We start from the raw sequence: 24,288 nt of genomic DNA, 5'->3' as shown, positions 1-24,288 counted from the left end.
CTCCCCCTGCTATTTCTCCTCCTCTTTTTAACATATTTGCAATATCAATATCTTGTCTTCACTCCACCTGGCCTAAGTTGCCCTGTAGCTCTTGCTCTTTTATTTGGCGGAGACTTTTTCTGGGTTTGCGCAGGATGAGGTGACCGGCGCCGCGGGCTTAAGGTGGAGGCCACTTTGGAGACCGGCCTGGGAATCTAGGATGATCGGTCTCGAGAGCCGGGCTCGTCTCGGTGCAAATCCCTCCTGCAGGCCTAGCTCCGGCCTCCTGGGCTCACGCGATTTTCTGACCGCGCACTCTGCCAATTCTGGGCGAGCGGCGACCCGCGCGTTAAAGCGCGCGCGGGTAGGCAGCCGGGGCAGAAGGTTGCCGGGGAAGGGGGGCAGAGGAGGACCACGAGAATCTCGAGGTGACAAGTGCAGTTAGTTCTTCATTGTTTGGGCATTTTCCCTTCCTGGCGAATAAATCTTCTGTTGAATCCTAGACCTAAAAGTCAACAAAGAAGGCCAGGCGCCTCGTTACCGCTTCTGTGGCCACAAGGGCCCGCGTTGCCGCGGCTGCTCCCGCTGGGTAATCCCTTCCTCGGAAACCCGGACACACAAGCGCCGGAACGCCCCAGGCTGGAGCGCAGCGCTCCAGGGCCGGGAGAAAAATGTCTGTGGTTCCGAGTGCTGGGACCTTCCCGCCACCCCTCCCCCTTTTAGTCTTCAAGTTTCTATATTTCTTCACCTCGTTTGCTCCCGCAGACGAGCTCTGGAAAGGGAATGCTAACCACTCTTCCCCGGTCCAGTGGGCTCCCTTTATTTAGGAATTTCGCCCGAGGTGGAGGAGGGGTTTCTGGAGGGGGGGAGGGAGCGAGGAGGGAAAACCTTCCCACTGACCCCAAGTGTAAAGCTCCCTGGGCCCTCTGAGGCCACCGACAAAGCCACCGTGCAAACATATTAAAAAAAAAAATGGAAAAAATATTTTGGAAACGAATGTATAGTGCTGGGGAGGGAAGCTTCAAGTGTTACTTTCATCTGGCGTTTAGGAAGAGCCAACCACAAGTATTTCTGACACACTAAAAAAGAGAAGATAACTAAACACAGGGAAGAAGAAAAAGTCACCAGTTTTTTTGATCAGGAACTAAACAACTCAGAAGCATTCCCAAGCAAAAGGCAGCTCTGTTAGTTCTCTGCGTAATGGCTATACAGTGTTTAAATTAAAGATAAAATTTAATTTTCCATTGTCCTCTTTTGATCTGCCTCATAGCAGAACAAACCGATGAGAATTATTACGGGAGGGGGGATTAAAACAAGCAAAATCCTATTAAAGTTCTTCACTTCTGTTTTCATTGTCTGAAGGCTAGATACCCAGGACTGATTTCACTGAAAGTATTTAACAACAACAACAACAACAAAAGACATTTTTTCCCTCAGGATTCTAACAGATTTGAATGAGCCATTAAACAGAGAAAAAATTCCTGGAGTTATAAAATTTAAAAACCTAGCCGTTTTGGCATTTAAAAAATTGATCTCAATTTCCATGAAAATGCTTATTAAACTTCTTTGCAAAAAACTTTCACAATCAATACAAATTCCTTTCAATACAGACCAAAGTAGGAGACCTGTAGTCCAATTTAATTAACCTTTCCTCAAGATCAATTGGTTTTCTGTTGATTTAGCAGTAATATTGTAGAACATGTAGCTATAATGTATTTTAATGTGATACCTCGATATATCAAGAAGGAAAACTCATTGAAAAATAAAAATTGCTTAAAACTTTAATAGTTAATAAGTGTGTAATAATGTTCTGCTTTCAAAACAATTTTTAGTTGTTTATGTGAATTATAGTAAATAATGTATTTTGCAACTAAAGAGGAGTTCAGAGAATACCTAATTTAAAAAAATTACTTCATGATAATTATGTGCAAAAAAAAGGTGATTGTTTTTAAGCTACCTTTGGCTTAGAAATAAGATTTTCCCAAACTAAAAGAACCATTAGCATCGATAGTATACATGAAAGTAAGAATGTAAGAAAATGAAACAACTTGAAAGATTTTACAGCAGTCTGTGTTTAGATATTGAATCTATTTTTGGGGGGAGTAAGTTTTTTTTTTTTAAGTAGCCGTTTATTTATACAAATTTCTAACTCTTTTTCACTGGGTTTGGGATTTAGCGTATCAAAATAACATTAATAATAGATTGCTTTAAATTTTCTGTTTTTTTTTCTTCCAGATAGTGAACTTTGGGGCCATAATGATTCCATTGATATTTCTCTTTTTAGCGCCCAACCAGCTTGGGTCCTTGAACTTTGGACAGCTAGGACTGCAGACTCCAGTATATAATTTCATTTTTGAAATAGCTAACAAGCAATACGGGGATAGACAAATATTCATGCAGTTCAATTTTAAGTTGTAAAACACATGCATTTTTCTATTATAAACCAATTCAAAAAAACTGTCAGGGGGGTAAATCCTCACCCTGAACACTTGAAACCTCCTTTTTTTATCTAATTTTCTCTTTTCTCCAATTGTGGTGGCTGTAACTTCACAGTGCAAGAGCAAAGCTTCTGGTGAGGGCGAGCTCCCCGCCCCCTCACAGCCCCCCCCCCCCCCAGGAGCGAGGGGCCTCCCTTCTACTAGGTGCCAGCGCATCATATTTTGGGGTTCTCTGTTCTAGTTAACTTAGAGTACATAGGCAGAATATTGTCCCTAAAAATCCGAGAAGAGAAGGGCTTAAATGGATCCAGTGTTCCAAGACCTCCGAATCCAGGTGGGATGCTGGTCAAGTCACCGTGAGATCACATTCAGAACCAGGATAGTGCCACAGACCGCACGCCTGACAGTTCTAAGCGCCAGGTTGCCTTGAGTTGACTTCCTACTTCTCTCTTCCTCTTAAGATTACACATCAGGAACTTTTTTCTTTTTTAATTGGTGAAACCAAGAAAAACAGCCTGGAAATCCCCCCAAACATTGTCTGGAAATAGGGAACAATGCATTCACCTGGAAATCTCGTTAGTTCCCCCCCCCCACCCCCCGATGTAATTTTAGTTAACTTTTTAACTTGTCTAATCATGTCTCGGGTCAGTTTTTTCCCTCTCTCACATACTGAAGAGTTGTTTTAAAACAGACAATTTAATGAGAAGAATGAAAGGGGCTTTGCGGTGGTTTGTTTCGTTTAGGTATTTAATTTTTAAGGGCCTGTTATGCATGAGGGAGGAAGTAGGCACCGGCTTAGTGCTAGGAGAGCCGCTGTTGTTTGCGTGACTCAGGTGACTCGGCGTTTTTGTTTTTGGAACGTTCTTCCTACTCTGGGTCCGACGGACACTGCCCGCCCCCCGAATCCTTGCGCAGATGTTCAACCCTACAGCGCAATCAAGAGCGCTGACCCCTGCCTCATCCTCGATCGCCTGTCCCTCAGTGGAGGCCTTCGATTCACCAGCTCCAACTGCAATGAGCCGTGTTGCAGCGCAGGACATCGTCCAGGTTTCCTCGCCTCTCTCTGGAGTCACGCTGCCTTCAGCTGACATGCGCTTCCTTTGTGTTACGCCTGGCTAATATATTAATGGGGCGGATAACCCGGATCCCTGGAGAAAGGGAGGAGAGAATTCCGGGTGCGGAGGGCGGGGGAAGAGAACCAAACAGCTCTGGTTGCTGACCCTTAGGCTAAAGCTCTCGGAAGCCGGCCAAAGGGAGTCAATGGAGGTGGGGACGGGGGATGGTCAAGTTTGGAGTGCTGAAAAGTAAACTTAAATGCCTGCAACAAGTTTTTAGAAGAAGTGACCTAATACTAACGCGTTGTCCTGGGCTTAGAACTGCGCGACGGGACGCAGCCGGCACTACAGAAACTGCCTGGCTGGCCGTGCTAGCCCTGCACCTGCTGCAGCGTACGCTTCCTCCTGACCCCAGCCCAGTCGCCGCCCCGCTGCGCGATGTCCTCCAGTCACAGCGGAAAAATCCCGACTGTGTGGTATACGGATACCCCTCTCTGAGGAGTTTACGCCTTCGCAGACCTAGTCAGATCTAGTTAAGCCAGCCACCTGAGATGCTGGGTCCCAGTGGTTAAAACTAAAGTTTTAGACTTCCAAGCACCCTAGCCTGCTGGCCTCAGAGACCCCTGCTTTGCCCACCCTTATCTCCAAAAGGCTGGCTGGCGTCCCATTCAGAGGTCTTAATGGATCAACCACAGGTGGAACTTCGCCCTGTTCTACTAGGTGGGTGCTCAGAACAGCAACCCCACGGCCCAAGGTCTGGGTCCCCAGTGGGGGACCGTTGGGTGCAGGCCTTGTCTCCGGCCATGGGGCCGAGCGCGCGGCCGAGCCCTCGCCGGGCCTGCCAGACGGTGCCCCGGCGCTCCGAGACATATGGTGCCCGCAGGCCGCGCCGCCCGACGTGATGCTCTTTGCCGAGGCGGTTCTCAGCCCATCAAAAGCCCGAGCTTTCTACAGCCGTATGGGCCGCGAGGTGAACAACAATGCCCAGGCCCCTTCACTTCAAAAGCGGCGATCAGGGGAAAGGCCCCCTCAGAGAATTTTTTTTTTTTTTTATCCTCAGCCTTTCATTTTTTTTTTTTTTTTTTTTTTTTACAGGCAGCAGCAACTCCTGGGCCGGGGCGAGCCTAATGCCCTTTGATGGGGATTGAATTCATTATCTCCAATAACGCAATTGTGCTTGGCCAACGAAAAGAGCAAAGCAGGGCTTCATTCCGCCCGAAAGTCCTGGCCGGGCGGGGCGGGTGGGTGGGCGAGGCTTGCTCCTGAGACCTGCCCCGAGGCGCAGCAGGTCGTGGGGGTCGCGGGTCAGCCTCAAGGCTGCGGGACTCGTGGCACCGCCGGCCAAGGCAGCACGGGGAAGGGGGCGTTGGCGACTTACTCGTGTGATTTGTTTTTCGTTTTCCCCTTTGCAACTGTCTCCCAGGGCGGCCCAGCAGGCTAGGTGTTTACTCTCTTCTTTCCTGGCCTCCAGCTGAGAAGCAATCCCAGGCGCCTCCAGCGAGCTAGGCAGAAGGGCCGCCTCTGCATCCCTGTCTGGGCGCCCGGGGCTCCTAACATCCAAGCCACGCCACCCAACACCGGCGCCGTCGGCTCAGAGCCAGCTTTACTCACAAGCACCCAGCACCGATAAACCGGGCTTTAAACTAAACGTCCCTGTCCTGGAGTCCCCTCGGCTCAGACTCTTTCCACACGCTTCCACGTCACCCATCTGCATTGATCCCGGAACGGCGCCACGGGGGCCTGGGCCAGGACCCAGGACCCGGGGGCCACATCGAATACCAGGGTGCGGGGGTCTGGGCAAGGGGCTAGCTGCGCCTTCGCATCCCCCTCCTCACCCTGCAGACCCTGCAGTGGGCCTCCACCCCCACGCGAGAGGCTTCCACCCCCTCCGCCCCCACCCCGCAACGTGTTTCACCACCATTCCTGCTCTTTCAGCCACCCCCAGACTGGCCCTCTGCTCCTGAGTGCAGAGTAGAAAACAGAGAACACACAGGAGGCAGCATCAGTGCCTTGACCTCTTGTGTGTGTGTGTGTGACACACACACACACAGATTTCCTAAGAATCATGATCAAAAAAAGACTTCCCTATAGCTTGGTGTCTAAAATGCCAGTTTAAGTAGTCACTGGGCATGCTTCCTACATAGCTCCATTTTTCCCCTGCCCATTATTGGGAAGAATATGTACTGCAGTTTTATTTCAGTCAGATAAAAATAATCACAAAAATCAAGTTTAATGTATTTATTTTTGTAAGAATACTTATGAAATTTTCTCTCCAATGAGTCACAGTTATCCCAGTTTTTGAGCTATCTATTCTTCACCTTTCTCTTCCAAAAATCAGAGTAAGCACACATATGCTATAGGAGATATATATATATATATATATATATATATATATATATACACACACATCTCAAAAATACACAAATAGCTATATCGACTTAGAGGAACACAAGACCTTCTCCAAAGCAAGAAAGCAATAATCGAAGTGATCTGATTTTGGGTAAACAACACCAAAAACAGCACTTCAAATTTAAGACTTCCCAGCTAGAGATTATATTTATCAGGAGATACTGTGGTTTACTTATTTGACTCCCTTCAGTATTCAGTGGAATAACCTTTACAAATTCAGGCCATAGAATTCTTACCACACTCTTCAATTTTTAGGCCTAGGCACTTGTGGGGAAAAGAGAAAAATTAAAAAAACTCCACTGTAGTAAGATCAAAGAGAAAAACTTCAGTTTTTCTTCCTTTTCCTTTTTTTTTTTTTTTTTTTGGTCTTATACAGTAGCATCCTGAATATAATTTATATTGAAACATATATTTATGTTTATGACATCTTCATGGTTTTCATTTACCTCTAAAAAGATGTAAAACACTTACTTTGCAGATTTTCTGAGTTTTTAATAAAGAAGTCTACAGGTAATTCTGTTCTTTAGAAGAGTTAACTCTAAGTACTTGCTACAACTTACCAAAGAATGAATGACTTCTTTTTTGGATTTTTACTCCACTTTTATTAACTTATTAACAAATAGGTTTGAATGTTGGTGACCAGCTCATTCACCTTTTATAAAATCCCTTTTACAACACCAAGTGGAAGTTCAATCTTTGTCCTGACTGGTAGCATACATATTCTACACTTGGGGGACTGCATACTACCACATGGTTACAGATACTGGGGAGAGAAAGGCATACAGCGTAAAGATAGCAGTGGTTTAGGTTTTACATCTATTTTGCAATTTCGAGTTTACCATAACATGTATGGTTGGACTAAGGGATAGGCAGGTATAGCTATTTGGGAAATAATTTTCATGATATTTTGAGGACAACTGAGTACCTACACTCTGCACTCAGTATAAGAACTAATTCTTGAATAACAGTATACTCAAAACAACCAAAAAAGCTTTAAATCTGACACTCATCCACCAAACCACAGAAACTACAGGACAGTCCTGAGGTTTGTCACATAATTTGTCTAGTGCCAGAGCACACATAAAGGATTACGTGGCTCCAGGTAAGCAGGGCACCACAGGATGGATGATTTGCTAAACATGATACCATGATTTTCATGTAGATTTCTGGCCACGAAACAGAACTGGGTATGTGGGGATATAATGCACTTCAGTAGAAAGGATAATTCCATATTATCTAAAGTACAGCCCTAAAGCACGCTTTAGCCTTGAGGTTCAGTGAATAATAGGACCGTAGAAAATGGGGTGATGGAAAAGACCTATTACGTCTTCCGGTTCACTCACCTACAACATTAACCAGTTGCCACTGAGTCACCTCGGACTCATCAGGAGTCCATGAGTGTCACAGTAGAACTGTGCTCCATAGGATTTTCAGTGGCTGATTTTTTGAAAGTAGATCACTTGGCCTTCCTTCCAAGGTATCTCTGGGTGAACTTGAACCTCCAACTGAAACTGAATGTGTTAACCGTCTGCACCATCCAGGGATTCCCTTGCAAGACGAATGCAGGATTATTCCCAACAGAATATTTCCGAACTAGGTCCAGAATAGATTTAAATGTCAAGAATTGAAGCGCTCCCACTTCACAGTTGCAAAATGTTATGCCAACTGAATATCTTCTCTGATATTAAGGTAAAATCGGCTCGCGTTTTAAGTATGCCTCTTTGAGCGATCCATTTTTATTAGGTCTCGCCTGTTTCAGCAACCCAAATGCCTGTCTCTTTAACTGTTCATTTAACTAATCTACACACATTTTAGATACACATTTACTTTCTTTAGTTCCCACTCAAGGTTGATCCAAATAAAGTACCCTAGGTGGGAAAATGCCTTTGAAATATATAACTGACTTTTCTATTCTTAACACTGAGGTGAAAAAATAAAGTTAAACCTGAATAACTCCTTTGAATGATACCAGCATTATAAACAGGAGACTTGGTCAATTTGTGAGAAATCACCCAAATGCTGAGTTATACAGCCTCTTTACCTTTTTAGATAGTCATATTATATGTGTTAAAGGTGTTTTGGGTATGACTTATGATAAAAAGTCAGACTTCAGCTTCTTAAAATGTGGTAAATTCTTAAATTTTAAGAACAGAACATAGAATGCCGGTAAGGAGAAGGGATAGCTGGGGATTGGTTAATTTTTAAAAGAAACACTATTGCTTGTACTGCAGAGATTTCAGAGTATGTGTTACTAAAGGCCCACATTTACACATGGCCTATCAGGAAAATACTATGTTAGAGACAGAGACAGTTTGTTTTAATGCTTCTGAAGAGAAGTAAAACTTTATTATTTCAATTCTAGAGATGCAGAAGCTGGAGCTGGAAAGCCGCTGATTTTGGAGTTAGTTTCAGACTCAGAACTACACTCTGGGCTCTCAAGGCTTCATGCACTCTCTCTCTCTGTAAAGTGATTATTGGGCCATGCCATGCCATACATTAACCCTCCAGATTACACTTGTCTCTTAAATTACAATTTCTCTACTGAGTCAGGCAATTAGAAAGGAAATGCTTATTTAATCTGACAAATAATTCACACTTTAGAAGTATGAGAGCAGATTGTGAGTTAATCAGTGAGAGCAAATGTGAAATACTGAGAAATGATCTGCCTGTATCCCTGTCATCTATCTCACAAAGTAGAATAGGTAAAAGGGGAAATTGGAGGGCAAAAATTGGAATTGTAAACAAAATGAAAGTTTGCTGATGACTCCTTAAAAATACGAAGATTAAGACTTTAATGTTAATAATATTAATGTTTAATAATATCATAGTCTATATAAAGTGACAGCGTGGGGTTTTACTTAGGTCCCTGTACAATGAGTCCAACTTTATAAAATATTTGGAGAGCCTTCTTAAATAAGGTCTGAATTTTTTTGACGTGTATTAAAAAAAAATTTTCAAGTGTTTTAACTGTTACCAGGTGATACTGTTTGTTGATAATCTGAGATTTTAATAATAAGCACAACTTAACTTTACAGAGTAAAACATAGCTCTTTCTATTTTAGCCTTAGCCTCAATAGCAGAAAGAGTGGTGTAGTTGGCAGTGTTCAATCTGAAAAATAAAAAACGTGTAAGATAGCAAGATGCTTCTAGAGAACACCCAGGACTGCTAAAAAATGGATTTACCATGAGGGGTAAAAAATGATTACCATGCTGTGACAAAACAAAACACAATTAAAAAAAATTTTTTTTTTTAATTCAGGAGGGTAGACTTGTTCTCAAAAGGAATAGGAGAAAAGATTTCCAGGGACATGTAAGGGATAGAAGAGATGCAGGAAATGGAGAGAGGGAGAAGGACCACAGCAGAGGCAGCAGAAGGTGGTGGGTCACAGACTCACAGACCAGGGGATTGAGGCACTGAGCGATGGGACAGAGACAAATTAATGGCCGGAAAGAGCTAGCCAGAGTGTGCTGAGGAAGAGCCAGGAGCGAAAAGATTTGGTGTTGTCATGGCAACGGACTCAGGCCTGCTCCCCCTGAAGCCCATTCAATCTGAGCTGCCGGAACACGTTTTTAATTAAAGCGTATAAAAGTTGTTTTGTAAGGACTTCTCCTCATCCGATAGATTTCAAAATGGTTAATCAGGCTTCATCTTCTTTTGATGCTCACAAGAGCATGGGCTACAAGAATGCAGGGGAGCTGCCGCTGCTCTGAGTTATCTCTCAATCACACCTAATACCAAGAATGAGCGTGGCATCTAGTTATTTAGAAAAAAATAAATACAGAATTCAAGTGGAAGTCGGTGAGTCCATTTTTATGACTTCAGGTGAAAAAATTAATTTTATTTGCTTTGGATACTATGGAACTCATTCTTCTGGGTGGCTAGTGTCCCTGGTTGATGCTCTATTTAGGTTTGAAAACAACAAGATTTTTCCTTTGGGAGACACAGTCCAAAATCCAAAATGAGGGTTCCAAATTATTTGTATCTAATAGTATTTATTATTATTATTATTAATCTTTAAAACCGCTCATCTGTCAGTTTGTTCTACTGTGGTAGCTTGTACATTGCTGTGATGGTGGAAGCTACGCCTCTGGTACTTCAATTACCAGGAGGGTCACGCATGGTGGACAAGTTTCAGTGGAGCTTGCAGACTAAAACAGGTGGGAAGAAGGACCTGGCAATCTACTTCTAAAAATACTGGCCAGTGAAAACCTTATGAACAGCAGTGGAACATTGTCTGATATAGTGCTAGAAGATAAGCACCTCAGGTTGAAAGGCATTCAAAATACAACTGGGGAAGAGTTGCCTCTTCAAAGTAGAGTTGACCTTAATTATGTGGATGGAGTAAAAGCTTTTAGGACCTTTATTTGCTGATGTGGCATGACTCAAAATGAGAAGAAACAGCTGCAAATATCCACTAATAATCAGAACGTGGAATATACAAATAAGCTAAGAAAATTGGAAGTTATTAAAAATGAAATGGAACACTTGAAGATGGCTATCCTAGGCATTAGTGAGCTGAAATGGACTAGTATCAGCCATTCTGAATCAGACAATCTTATGGTCTACTATGCTGGGAATGACAAAGTGAAGAGGAACGGCATCATATTTGTTGTCAAAAACAACATTTCAAGATCTATCCTGAAGTACAGTGCTAGTTAGTGGTAGGGTAATATCCATACGCCTACAAGGAAAACCAGCTAATATGACTATTATTCAAATTTACACACCAGCCACAAAGGCCAAAGATGAAGAAACTGAAGATTTTTATCAACTTCCGCAGTGTGAAACTGATCAAACATGCAATCAGGATGCATTGATAATCAGTGGTGATTGGAATGCAAAAGCTGGAAACAAAGAAAAGTATCAGTAGTTGGAAAATGTGGCCTTGGTGATAGAAATGATGTCAAAGATTGCATGACAAAATTTTGCAAGACCAATGATCTATTCATTGGAAATACCATTTTCAACAACATAAATGGTGACTATACATGTAGATCTTGCCAGGTGGAATACACAGGAATCAAATCAACTACATCTGTGGAAAGAGATGATGGAGATGCTCAATATCATCAATCAGAAGGTCAGGGACCAAGTGCCAAAAAGATCATTGATTGTCCGTATGCAAGTTCAAGTTAAAGAAAATTAAAACAAGTCTACAAGAGTCAAAGTAAGACCTTAAGTATATCCCACCTGAATTTAGAGACCATCTCAAGAATAGATTTGACACATTGAACACTAATGACTGAAGACCAGATGACTTGTAGGATGACATCAAGGACAGCATACATTAAGAAACCAAAAGGTCATTAAAAAGACAGGAAAGAAAGAAAAGACCAAAATAGATGATGGAAGAGACTCTGAAAATTGCTCTTGAAAGCAGAGTAGCTAAAACGAATGGAAGAAATGATGAAGTAAAAGAGCTGAATAGAAGATTCCAAAGGGTAGCTTAAGAACACAAAGTATTATAGTGAAGTGTGCAAAGACCTGGAGTTAGAAAACCAAAAGGGAAGAACACACTTGGTATTTCTCATGCTGAAAAAACTGAAGAAAAAATTCAACCCTCAAGTTGCAACATTGAAGGATTCTATGTGCAAAATATTGAATGATGCAGGAAGCATCAAAAGAAGAGGGAAGGAAAACACAGAGACACTGTACTAAAAAGAACTGACCGACTTTCAACTATTTCAGGAGGTAGCATATGATCGAGAAAAGATGATACTGAAGGAAGAAATACAAGCTGCACTGAAGGCACTGGTGAAAAACAAGCCTCTAGGAATTGACAATACCAATTGAGATGTATTAACAAACAATGCAGTGCTGGAAGGCTTGCTTATCTATGCACAAGAAATGTGGAAGACAGGTACCTAGCCAACTGACTGGAAGTGATCTGTATTTGTCCCCATTCCAAAGAAAGGTGATCCAACGAAAAGCAGAAATTATCCAATAATATCATTAATATCACAAACAAGTAAAATTTTGTTGAAGATAATTCAGAAGCAGTTGCAGCAGTACCTCAACAAAGAACTGACAGAGATTTAGGCTAGACTCAGAAGAGGACATGAATGAGGGATATCATTGTTGATGTCAGAAGGGTCTTGGCTGAAAGCAGAGAATACCAAAAAGATTTTTATCTGTGTTTTATTGACTATGCAAAGGCATTTGACCATGTGGTTGGTAACAGATTACGTATAACGTTGAGAAGAATGGGAATTCCAGAACTCTTAATTGTGCTCTTGTAGAACCTGCACATAGACCAAGAGGCAGAAGTTCAAATAGAACAAGGGGATACCCAAAAAAAAACACAGTGAGGTTTAAAATTAGGAAAGGTATGAGCCAGGGTTGTATCCTTTCACCATACTTATTCAATCTGTATGCTGAGCAAATAATTCAAGAAGCTGGACTATATGAGGAACGGGCATCAGGATTGGAGGAAGACTCATTAACAGCCTGTGATATGCAGATGACACAATCTTGTGTGCTGAAAGTGAAGAGGACTTGAAGCACTTACTGATGGAGATCAAAGACTACAGCCTTCAGTATAGATTACACCTCAATATAAAGAAAACAAAAATCCTCACAACTGGGCCAATAAGCAACATCATGATAAATGGAGAAAAGACTGAAGTTGTCAAGTGTTTCATAGTCAATGCCTACAGAAGCAGCAGTTAAGAAATCAAACGATGTATTGCACTGGTCAAATCTGCTAGAAAAGACCTCTTTAAAATGTTAAAAGGCAAAAATGTCACTTTGAGGACAAAGGTGCCCGTGACTCAAGCCATGGTATTTTCAATTGCTGCATATGTGTGGGAAAGCTGGACACGGAGTACGGAAGACTGAAGAAGAAATGATGCCTTTGAATTATGGTGTTGGCAAACAATACAGAATATACCATGGACTGCCAAAAGAATGAACAAATCTGTCTTGGAAGAAGTACAACCAGAATGCTCCTTAGAAACAAGGATGGCGACACTCTGTCTTACACAGTTTGGACGTGTTATCAGGAGGGATCAGTCCCTGAAGAAGGACATCATGCTTGGTAAAGTACAGGGTCAGCGAAGAAGGGGAAGACCCTCAACAAGATGGACTGACACAGTGGCTGCAACAACAGGCTCAAGCACAGCAATGATTGTGAGGATGGCGCAGGACCGGGCAGTGTTTCATTGTGTTGTACACAGGATCACTATGAGTCACAACTGATTTGATGGTGCCTAACAACAGCTTTTTTTTAACAACAGCAATATTTAATCTAGCATGGGTAGTCCAAGAAAAAAGTTTTGTTTGTACCATTTTTACACAATCAGATGGCAACCTATCCCATTTTCCTTGAGAGAATAAAAGGACTCACACTCCTAAATCCTCCATAACTTCTCGATACGTAGCAACAGTTGAATTTTGTTTTTTAAACAAACAGGTGATTTAATAGAAAAGTTATCTTTTGTTGATTTACTAAACACCTTCTTCAGAGCTGACTTAAACCTCTTTCAGGCGTCTTCATCTCCCATTCTCCTAAATCCAGGCAGATCATCTTGCTTCTAACTTCACTGAGGGGGACAGGGAGAGGAGATGAATTTATCTGTCACCCATTCTTACATCTACCCCCTATTCAAACTCGATGATTCTATTTTTATACCAATACATCCTCTTGTATGTCTGGGAGGAGTCCTGCCTCTTTTCCAGCATAAACATATCCATCAGTGTTCTTAGTCCCAGAGCATCTTCTCTGTTCTTCGCCACTAGCTAGCATCACCACTGTTTCAACTTCCAAGGACTTTTCTCCTCAGCCTTCAAACATGTAATGGTCACCTCTGTTTGGGGGGAAATAAAAACTTCCTTAAATTGGTTTCAGGACACTTCTAGTTAACCCTCCCTTGCTGTCCCATTTATTGCCAAACTTGTCAAACGAGTGGTCCTTACCGACATTCTTGACTTCTTCCCTCAGCCTTGCGATTTGACCTGTGATTCTTTAAAGCTCTTTTTTGAAGATCATTAGTGATTCTTTGGCTCGATGATCTTACTACTCAGTCCGTTTTTTTTTTTTTTTTTTCTGTGTCTCAAACAGTCTGAACAGTTTGGAATAGTCAGTGTTAAACATATTCAATGTAAAACACCCTCCTAACCAGGACCCCTTGGTACCAGCCTATCTTCACCCCCCATTGACCCCTGACTGCTTTTCTATCTCTGTAACTGTCTTCTCTTTTTACTCCAACCTCCACCGTAGTTCCCCAAGGCTAAGTTAGTTTATTGGCCTGAAAAAGAAAAAAACAGCCTCTGACATCTAGAAATTGGCTTGGTACTTATGGTGAGGCTTCAGTGTTTTTAGGAGCTGGCATAGCATCGTCAAACATAAATGATCTTACCGAAGAACACCAACATTACACAAGGGTACTCTAACCATGAAGAAGTTAGACAAAAACAGGACCACTCTGTAATTTTGTTTAAGCACGGATAAAAACAAGGTCACTGTGCAAACCACAAAAATACCAAACATTCCCCCATTCTGGTTAAAATGAGTAACTGTGGCTTCTTTACAAATTACAGCTTTAACCTTGCTCTAGTCTTCTCTTCTTCTAGATAAGATTTATTAAGATACTCAGTCATGGAATTACCCCTGCTTCCTGACAGCTTTCAGTCCAAAGTCCTGCTTCCTTGAGCCCTCTCTAAAACCACCTAACAGAAACCCAGGCCTATAAATCCTTTCTACCACTCTCTTACTGAAATGCCTCACAGTTTCCCATGGTATGTAGTCTCCCTTATTTGCAACAAGCAATAAACTCAACTTGTTCAACTACAGGTATGTTCCTGGTGGTCTTTGATTAGAGGGCATCGAACAATCATGTAGCAAGCTAAAAGTCCACGTTTGTCTATTAATAAGAACTCTCATCTTATATCTATACCTTGAATTTCTACAGATAATGGATGATAGTGTGAACTAAAATTGTGAGCTTTGAAATGTTGAGGAAGAAAACTTTGGGGTAATGGGCGGGGGGAGGTGTTGATAAACCCAAACCAAACCCATTGCTGACAACTCAATTCTGACTGACAGTGATTCTACAGAACAGAGTAGAACTGTCCCATAGGGTTTCCAAGTCTGTAAATTTCCATGAATACTCAATATATTTAAATTAAAGCAACTGTTTTTCTCAGTGGAGCCCTGTGGCGTAGTGGTTAAGAGCTTGGCTGCTAACTGAAAGGTCGGCAGTTCGAACCTACCAGCTGCTCCTTGGAAGGAAATCCTAGGGGGGCAGTTCTATTCTCTCCTATAGGGTCACTATGAGTCAGAATTGACTTGATGGCAATGGGTTTTTTTTTTTTTGCTTTTGTTTTTTCTTAGTAATTAAGGCACCCCTCCTGACTTCCATATTTCTCTCATTCTCTTAGTCACTCAGGCTTGAAAAGTCATAGTTATCATTGACCCACCCCTTTGATTGTCCACATATCTGATACAGTTTGTTAATATGCCCTATGAAAACCACTTGTTTATTTTTTACGAAAACCACAGGAACCCTGATGACGCAGTGGTTAAGTGCTCAGCTGCTAACCAAAAGGTTGGCAATTTGAATCCACCAGCTGCTGCATGAAGAAAAGATGTGGTAGTCAGCACCATAAAGATTTATAGCCTTGGAAACCCTATCGGGCAGTTCTATCTACTCTGTCCTATAGTGTCACTGCGAGTCAGAATTGAGTTGTCAGCAATGGGTTTGGTTGGGGTTTATCAACACCCCCGCCATTACCCCCAAGTTTTCTTCCTTAACATTTCAAAAGTCACAATTTTAGTTCACATTATCATCCATTATCTACTGACATAGCCTCCAGCTGTCTTTGGTCAATTCTTACCCCTTTTCCATGGAGTCATTTCTGACTCATATTCACCCAATGGAAAGAGTATAACTGCCGCCCAGGGTTTCCAAGGCTGTACTCTTTATGGAAGCAGACTGCCACATCTTTCTCCCACGGAGCGGCTGGTGGGTTTGAACCCCTCACCTTTTCCGTTAGCAGCTGAATGCTTAACTACTAGGCCACCAGGGCTCCTTGGTCAATTCTTGCCTGTACACTATTTCTAGCCTAATATTCCTGAAAAAAAGTTCCCAATTAACTCAGACAAGTCCTAGTCTCTTGGGGCCAGAGCATTCAAACAGTAAAATTAGGAATTATATATGAATAAATAATACAATTTTCCGCTTTTTCAAAGATAATGTCACTTTAGGCTCCATATGGAATGGGGAAAAAATAAGAATGCTTTGATTACTACAATATTGTGTTTCATACTGGGATCTTTGAGAAATACAGAGAAAGCGAGTGAAAGCCTTCATTTAGAAGAGAAGATTCTGGATGGGAGAATTGAACCATGTATTGTGAAGGATGGTTTAAATTGGGAATGTTTGGCTACAGAATGAAACAGTTCTGTTGCAATTGGAGGATATTATAGTTATTTTCAAGCATGTGTGAGAGGGATTAGAATTATTTATTGCCTGGGACTGTAGAAGGAAGAATTAGGGCCAGATGGTAGAAATTAGACAATTGCAGATTACAGTTCAATGTAATTACGGCAGTATTTATTCTTCTGTAAACTTTGATTGACTGACTGAAAAGATCATCTGGTTACATATTGCAATTCTAAAAGACTTGAAGATCTTGGTACTATCTGATCTAGTATGTTTGTCTTACCTAAGGGGCAGAAAACCACAGATTAATACCAGCATGATGAGCAAACCTTTACGCATAGGCTACAGATCAATGTACAGGATTCGTACTGGAGTTCACAGAGTTTGCATGAGATAATATCATTAATGGTGGACTCACACAGACAAGTTGGACAAATACATATCTGATACAAATTAATATACTTGAACAATATGTAGAAAATGAGTGCAGTGGCAAAGAAATTTAGGTTAATCAAAAAACTCTCCTAAAAATGGATTTTAAACTGGGTTCTAGAATGCTGGAGTGATAGTAAACTATGCTGGTGGAAATGAAGAAGTAGAATGTCCTAGAGGTGTAGGGCATTTTAAGCTAAAGATTGTTGGTAAATAGTAGGATAGAAAATTAGGGAAGAAACAGATGTATGTTAGTATTAAACAGTTGTATAATGTCTACTAAAGTCAGCAATGGAAGGAGAGAAATTTGAAAAAGAATATAATCTGAGTCTATGTTCAAAGGTAACACAGGTATGACAGATTGAAAGATGGAAGTGACAGGAATTGAGTGACCTTTTAAAAAAAGTAGTTGTAATATGATCATTAGGTAAGTGTGGTGGTAATAAAGTAGAAGGATTTGATTAATAGTATAATTTGCAGCTACCACCTGTCTGTTTGTTGTACTGTTGTGGCTTGCGTGTTGCTGTGGTGCTAGAAGCTATGTCACTGGTATTTCAAATGCCAACAGGGTTATCCATTGGCACACAGGTTTCTGTGGAGCTTCCAGACTAAGACAGAGTGGAAGAGAGGCCTAATGATCTACTTCCAACAATTAGCCAATGAAAACCTATGGATCACAACAGATCAAAGACCAAAATGCATGTCAGAGGAGATTCTGAAAATTGCTCTTAACTGCAGAGTAGCTAATGCAAGCAGAAGAAATGATAAAGTAAGTCAGCTGAACAGATTTCAAAAGGCAGCTCGAGAAGACAAGGTAAAGTATTATAATAAAAGAAGTAAAGACCAGAGTTAGAATACAAAAAGGGAAGACTATGATCAGCATTTTTCAAGCTGAAAGAAGTAAATAGAAAATCCAAGCCTTGAATTGCATTACTGAAGGATTCTATAGGCAAAAAACTGAATGGTGGACAGAAAGCATCAGAAGAAGATGCAAAGAATACAGAGAGTCACTGTACCAAAAAGAATTGGTTGATGTTCAACCATGTCAGGAGGTAGCCAATGACCAAGAACTGCTGGTACTGAGGGAAGAAGTTCAAGCTGCACTGAAAACAATGACGAAAAACAAGGCTCCAGAAACTGACAAAATACCAATTGAGATGTTTCAACAAATGGATGCAACTCGGGAAGTGCTCACTCACCTATGTCAAGAAATTTGGAAGACAGCTATGTGGCCAACCAACTGGAAGAGATACACATTTGTGTTCATCCCAAAGAAAGTTGATCAAATAGAATTTGGAAATTATTGGACAATATCATTAATATCACATGCCAGCAAAATTTTGCTGAAGATAATTCAGAAATGGCTGCAGCTGTATATCAACTGGGAACCATCAGAAGTTCAAACTGGATTCAGAAGAGGACATGGAATGAGAGATATCATTGCTGATATCAAACAGATCTTGGCTGAAAGCAGGGAATACCAGAAACATGTTTACTTGTGTTTTATCGACTATGCAAAGGGATTTAACTTTGTTAATTTATCATAACAAATTATGGATAACATTGTGAAGAACGGGAATTCCAGAACACTTGGTATGCTCATGTGGAATCCGTACATGAATCAAAAGTCAGTCATTTGAACAGAGGAAGGAGATATTGCATGGTTCAGAGGTGGAAAGGTGTGCAGCAGGGTTGTATCCTTTCACCTTATTAATTCTGTATGCTGAAGAAATAATTCCAGAAGCTTGACTATATGAAAAAGAACATGCATCAGGATTGGAAGGAAGAATAATTAACAACCTGTGATATGCAGAAGACGCAATCTTGCTTGCCAAAAATGAATACGGCTTGAAGCACTTATTGATGAAGGTAAAAGACCACAGCTTTCAGTATGGATTACACCTGAATATAAAGAAAACAAAAATCCTCACAACTGGACCAATAAACAACATTATGATAAGTGGAGAAAAATGAAGTTGTTTAGGATTTCATTCTATTGGGATCAACAATCAACACTCATAGAAGCAGCAGTCAAGAAATCAAACGATATATTGCATCAGACAAATCTGCTGCAAAAGATCTCTTTAAAGTTCTGAAGTTCGAAAAAGCAAAGATGTCACTTTGATAAGTAAGGTGCACCTGATCCAAGCCATGGTCTTTTCAATTGACTCATATGCATGCTAAAGCTGGACGATGAAAAAAGATAGAAGAAGAATTGACGAATTTGAACTGTGGTGCTGGTAAAGAATATTGAATATACCAAGGACTGTCAGAAGAACAAACAAATCAACCTTAGAAGAGATACAATTGGAATGCTCCTTAGAAGTGAGGATGGTGAAACTTTGTCTCACTTTGGTCACATCATCAGGAAAGACCAATCATTGGAAAAGACATCATGTTAGGTATAGAATGAGCAAAAATGAGGAAAACCCTCCAAGAGATGGATTGACACAATAACCTACACATACTACAGATCATAGAGACGACACAGGACTGTGCAACGTTTTGTTCTGTTATACATACGGTCTCCAGGACTCGGAGTCAACTCCCAGGCAACTAACAACAAAACACGAACCACAGCAACAGATATGACCCTCCTTCAAGTGCTAAGGCTCTTGCTAGAAAGATTTGTTATTGGGCTGGTACAAGTGGGATGCAATTTGCTCACTAACACTCAGCAGTAAAAACCCATTGCCATCACTAGCACTTAATTTTGGTAGACAACGTGCAATCCCTTACTAAATCTCTCCAGAGGCAGCAAGTAAGAACAGTTAGAAGGCAATTTCCTGGAAAAAGTAGTCTATATTCATTGTCTCCATTTCTACTTCTCTCATTCACCTCTTCATGTGCTGCAGTCTGACTTGTTTCTCATTTCAGTAGTCTCTCATTAAGGTCATCAAGGATTCCTTAACTCTCAGTTCCAGTTGACACCTAGCTCAAACACCCTTATCTCTAGGAAGCCTTCCTTAATCTCACAGGGCAAGGTGTCCTTTGCCCTGTTCCCCTAAAGCACTCTGAGCCTACCTCTATTATGGTATCTGTTGTACTGTATAAAAATTGTTTGTAGCTTTGTAATTCCCTCTGGACTGCGACTTCCATGAGGGCAGAGACCACGTCTTATTCATATTTGTGTCCTTTGTATCTGGTATGGTGTTGCCTGAACTGTTGATTAAAAACAAACAAACTTGCTTCTAATATCTTCTTCAATCCTCTTTTCAAGATATACTTATTAGTCCTCCTGTCTACGAACTTTCACCCGATTTTCACAGTTTATTATCCATACTTCTTGTGACTCCATTGTACTGTGATTTCAATAGGTAAAGACTATTTCAATTTAACATAAGTATTTGTGAGCACCTAATTAGAGTTTTTTTTTTAATTAGAGTAGGAGATTCAGAGATAAATAAAAGTCAATCAATAAACATAAATACCCTTCATGAAAACTTACTATTATTTCTAAATTTTAGCTAACATAGTTCTACCTAGTCATATAGCTCATGGTTAATATAGATGATAGTTAATAAAGATGCTCAGTAATTACTCTGTTTTGCCACATCTTCGAAATTAAACATGTGAAGATCAAGTTCTTCACTTGTGTCTTCATTTTTATAAACACACATACACACTTCTTCTATTCCAATTTTGCAAATACTTTGGGACTTACCAATATCAATACATGTGGCAGTTTGGAGTTATCTTTGGTTCTTTCTCTCCCTTTTGCTTCCTTATTTCAATTTATTTTGTGATTTTCCTTAATGTATAAAAGGTTAACAATGGAAAATTGTTTGGATGATGACAAGTTTGTTGGTAGATGCTATTAAAAAAAAAAACTTTAAGCATTCATATAAAGAGGATTTTTAAATATCAAATTAAAATGTTTTCTTTTTGAAATATTTCCCTTAATGCTTAGCTGATCTGCTATTGCAGGAATGGAGGTTTACTTTCAAAAAGGACAGTTAGAGCATCTATGGATTTAAACACACAGGAAGCATTACAAAGACTGCAAAGAGAGGTGAAGAATTTGGTCGGGTTTGGGTTAATACTACCTAGGAACCGTGGTGGCATAGTGGTTAAGAGCTCTTGGCAGTTTGAATCTACCAGCTGCTCCTTGGAAACCCTGTGGGGCAGTTCTACTCTGTCAGAATCAACTCAACGGCAGTGGGTTTTTTTTTTAATAGTACCTAACCATCATTCCTAATGTAAAATTTTCTAACTTCTAATTATTCTTTACTTCTAGTAAAATGTAAACTATGACGCTGTATGACAATGCTTGCTAGTAAGAAAATTTTAGAGAAGATTTTCAGGAAATAAAACTTCTAGGAAATAGAATATATTCTTTATGATGCACCATCTGTTAAAACAATAAAATGAACAATGAAAATGTATAAGTACAAATTGGCTATGGTTTTATTGAATTTTAAGAAATTAAAATTAATACATTACATGAAACCACTCATTCTTAAAAGCAAAGTATTATTGCCTGCCACAGTTATTTTAATATATTTTTCTTGTAAGATAAAATTTTAAACTCTGGAAAGCAGGGTTTGGAATTGGAAGAGTTAAAACACATGAAGCAACAGTAACTCCATTTAGATAAGGGGCTGGAGGGGTGGAGCAAGGGAACAATACACTGAAGTGCTTTTCTTTCACAGATCTTGGTTCAAATTAAGGTTAAATTCCAAAGGAGGATGTGTTTTCCCCATACGGAGTCTTAAAGGACATGCCTTTGTTTCCAACTTCCCAGAGAAGATATATGTTAACACAAACAAAGCATTTCATAATAAATTTAACTTTTATAGAGTGACTAATGCCCTGTGGAGATAAGGCAGACTCTCAGTTACCTGTGTTTAATCCAGGCTGAAGAAATTATGCCAAGGGCACACTGACAAAGCTTTATTCCTTTGGAGAGGGTGGCAGTAACTTGGTAGGGAGTAGCAAGGGTCTTGGTTTTAAAAGTCTCATTGGAATGACTCTCCCTTCCTCACTGTGAACACAGTTGAGCATTTATGTACTTTGGAAGAACAAAGAGGTGAGGTAAGCCTGCCAAAATTTGAACCTGTGTTTCTGGGAACCTGTTAGTAGGTCAACTGTTACAAATACAAGAGGAGAAACTGCAAAGGAGTGGTGGGTACTAGAATTTGGGAGTGGGCCTACAAATGCATTTATTAATATACCTGCTGTAGATCTGCTAGATCTTATGTGGGGCAACAAGACGTGATGGAAAACTTAAAATAAAGAAACAAACAAACAAAAAACAGTAATGAATAGCACTACTACTTAATCCAAACAGGCTTTGATGGGGTTGGGTGAGGATTGGGGGGTGTGTACAGCATCAAAAGACAACTCTTTTCTGCTAGAAATATTATTTTACAGTTAACAGGAAAGTGTATCTTTAAAAATTTACTTGGCGTCTTGTTAACAATAATTTACTAATCTATCTCCTTTTAAGAAAAATATTTATGTAAGTAGTGCTGTTCTTTCCCTTTTTCTTTTCTTAAATCTTTATTCTTTGCTAACTAAGGACTAATTCTTACTACTGCAAAATGTCTCTGAATTTGAATTTGTGGCTAGGTAAAATCACTCACTCACTGAACACATACATCCCTTTTCCATGTGTAAATTCTCCTGATTTCAACTGAAGGGGGAAAATTAGTCCTATGGCATGCGAAGAAGGAATTCCTTTTTAAGACAGGGAAACAAAGACCTATTTGTGTCAATCATTTCAAACACATCTGATAATACACTATAAAAGGTTTATTTTTATATTTATAAATTCATCCTTGATGAAAACTTATGAAACTTATTCAAAATTTAAATAAAATGAAGTAGATTTTTTTCCCTACCTGCAGTAACTTAAAAAGGAGGCAGTGACATAAAATAAACTTGATTTTAAGTTGCTTTACAAGAATTTGTAAGAAAAGGCTTTATCAATTTTCAGTTCACTAATATGATTCTACACAAAATTAAGTATCATTTCATCAGTCATTCCAAGCTATTCACTTCACTATAGTGCCCAATTTCCTTCTTGTGCTCAAAATTAAAACAAACAAAAAAACCCTTCTATCTTTTTATAATAGCCAATGACCAACAGAAAAGAACTTTTCTGACTCAAGGGTAATGAGGCTTTTCTTCTTGGGCTATGTAATACCTAATCCAAATTTCAGAAATCAATTAACTGTTCAGAAAGGAACACCACAAGGGGGCAGGTGAATCCAGGTAAGGCTCAGGTGAGAGGGTCTCAGTACTGCAAATTGTAGTCCAAGGAGGGGAAGAGATGAAGTGAGAATCAGAAACAACTCTAAAGATGATATTTCCTATGAACACAAACTTTAGACCTGGATCACTCAAGCGAAATTTTATTCAGAGTATATCTAAAGACATAAATTACAGCATACCAAGAAAATAAAAGAAACCAATCCAATGTAAATAGCCTCACACTGAAAGTGTTTACTATGTTTAAGAAGATCAGTAAGATGGTTTTACCAAGAAGAGAAAGACTGTACCTAAGAAGAAATAAAAAATTTATTATACAGCAATCGGGGTATGCTTTGAAAATAAAGGCAAAGTATTAAATAATTAAAAAGAAATACGAGAAGATACCTGTGCTACAAAGTGATCTTAATAATCAACAGTTTTATAACAGAGGCATAAGCTTTGAATGATAATACAACTATAACAGGTTTTTTTCCTACACAAAAATTTAGAAGTTAATTTCAGGCATTTTAGTATAGATAAAAGCTGCTACTTAAAAAGGTTACTTAAAAACTACTTAATAACTCTGTTGTGATTTTCATTAGAAGTTAAACAGCCTACCAGCAGAAGGCAAAAACTGATATTTAAAAGTTAGTTCTCCTAAGCAAATATTTTAAAATTGGCACCAGCCATCACTGTGAGAATGCCAACGACAATATCTTCAATGGTCAACATATACACACACCTTCTATGCAAAGTACCCAAAACCAAAGTAGCCAGGATTAACTCTATTTGGCAAAGCTGGAAATTATTGTCAGCTTCCTTCTATATCTCACTAAAGAAATACATTTAATTATTTGATGTAGGCACACAGTATATTATTTTTACCATTTTACAGGTTAATAAAATGAAATGCATTAGAATAATATTGGTTAATAAAGTACACAAATTTTGGTATATTACTGGTAGTTTTTATTTGGTTTGTAATAACAATTAGAATCTTTAAAAGAAACTTTTAAGTAGCTTTTCTTATTTTTGATAAAATTAACTTCTTAGGGCTGTACAATAATTTTTTATAGTAGCAATGTAGAATGTTAATTAGAAAAGAAGTCACTTCTTTTATAATTAATCTATTGATTGGTGAGGTCATCCTGTAATAGATTTTAGGGAAAACCAGGTCTTAGAACTTGGAGCTCCCGATTCCAAGTTAAGTGATTTTCCTATTACATACAATGACATATTTTGGTTTTTGTAGTACCATAGGGCTTAACACCCGTCAAACTATGCAGTCTATTTTTAAAGCAAACCTCTGGATTCAAATGTTAACGTCCATTCCTCTATTCCCTAACAAAGCCCATTTCTCTCAAATTCACTCATTCTTCTCTTTGTATGTGTACACA

The 24,288-nt window shown here is 39.7% G+C and overlaps 2 protein-coding genes across 6 annotated transcripts in view; one reads left to right on the top strand and one right to left on the bottom strand.

Annotated features, from left to right (window-relative positions):
• Positions 1–24,288, top strand: part of FOXA1 (forkhead box A1) — a 99,437-nt gene that overhangs the window by 6,545 nt on the left and 68,604 nt on the right. Inside the window, exon 3 of one of the 5 annotated variants that reach the window (XM_049899509.1) lies at positions 17,285–17,346. The exons of 3 other annotated variants lie outside the window; for them this stretch is intronic. In XM_049899509.1, coding sequence (XP_049755466.1) covers positions 17,285–17,331 — 47 coding nt within the window. In that variant the 3' untranslated portion in view covers positions 17,332–17,346. Of the gene's footprint in view, positions 1–4,567; positions 4,672–17,284; positions 17,347–24,288 lie in introns of those variants that run through there. One more of the 5 variants, XM_049899508.1, reaches the window with a different exon arrangement.
• Positions 1–24,288, bottom strand: part of TTC6 (tetratricopeptide repeat domain 6) — a 312,748-nt gene that overhangs the window by 287,951 nt on the left and 509 nt on the right. The window lies entirely within an intron of this gene.

Source organism: Elephas maximus, chromosome 10, assembly GCF_024166365.1.
Source record: "Elephas maximus indicus isolate mEleMax1 chromosome 10, mEleMax1 primary haplotype, whole genome shotgun sequence".
Lineage (NCBI taxonomy): Eukaryota > Metazoa > Chordata > Mammalia > Proboscidea > Elephantidae > Elephas > Elephas maximus.
Note: the sequence above shows the minus strand (reverse complement) of the source record. Positions and strands in the feature narration are given on the sequence as shown.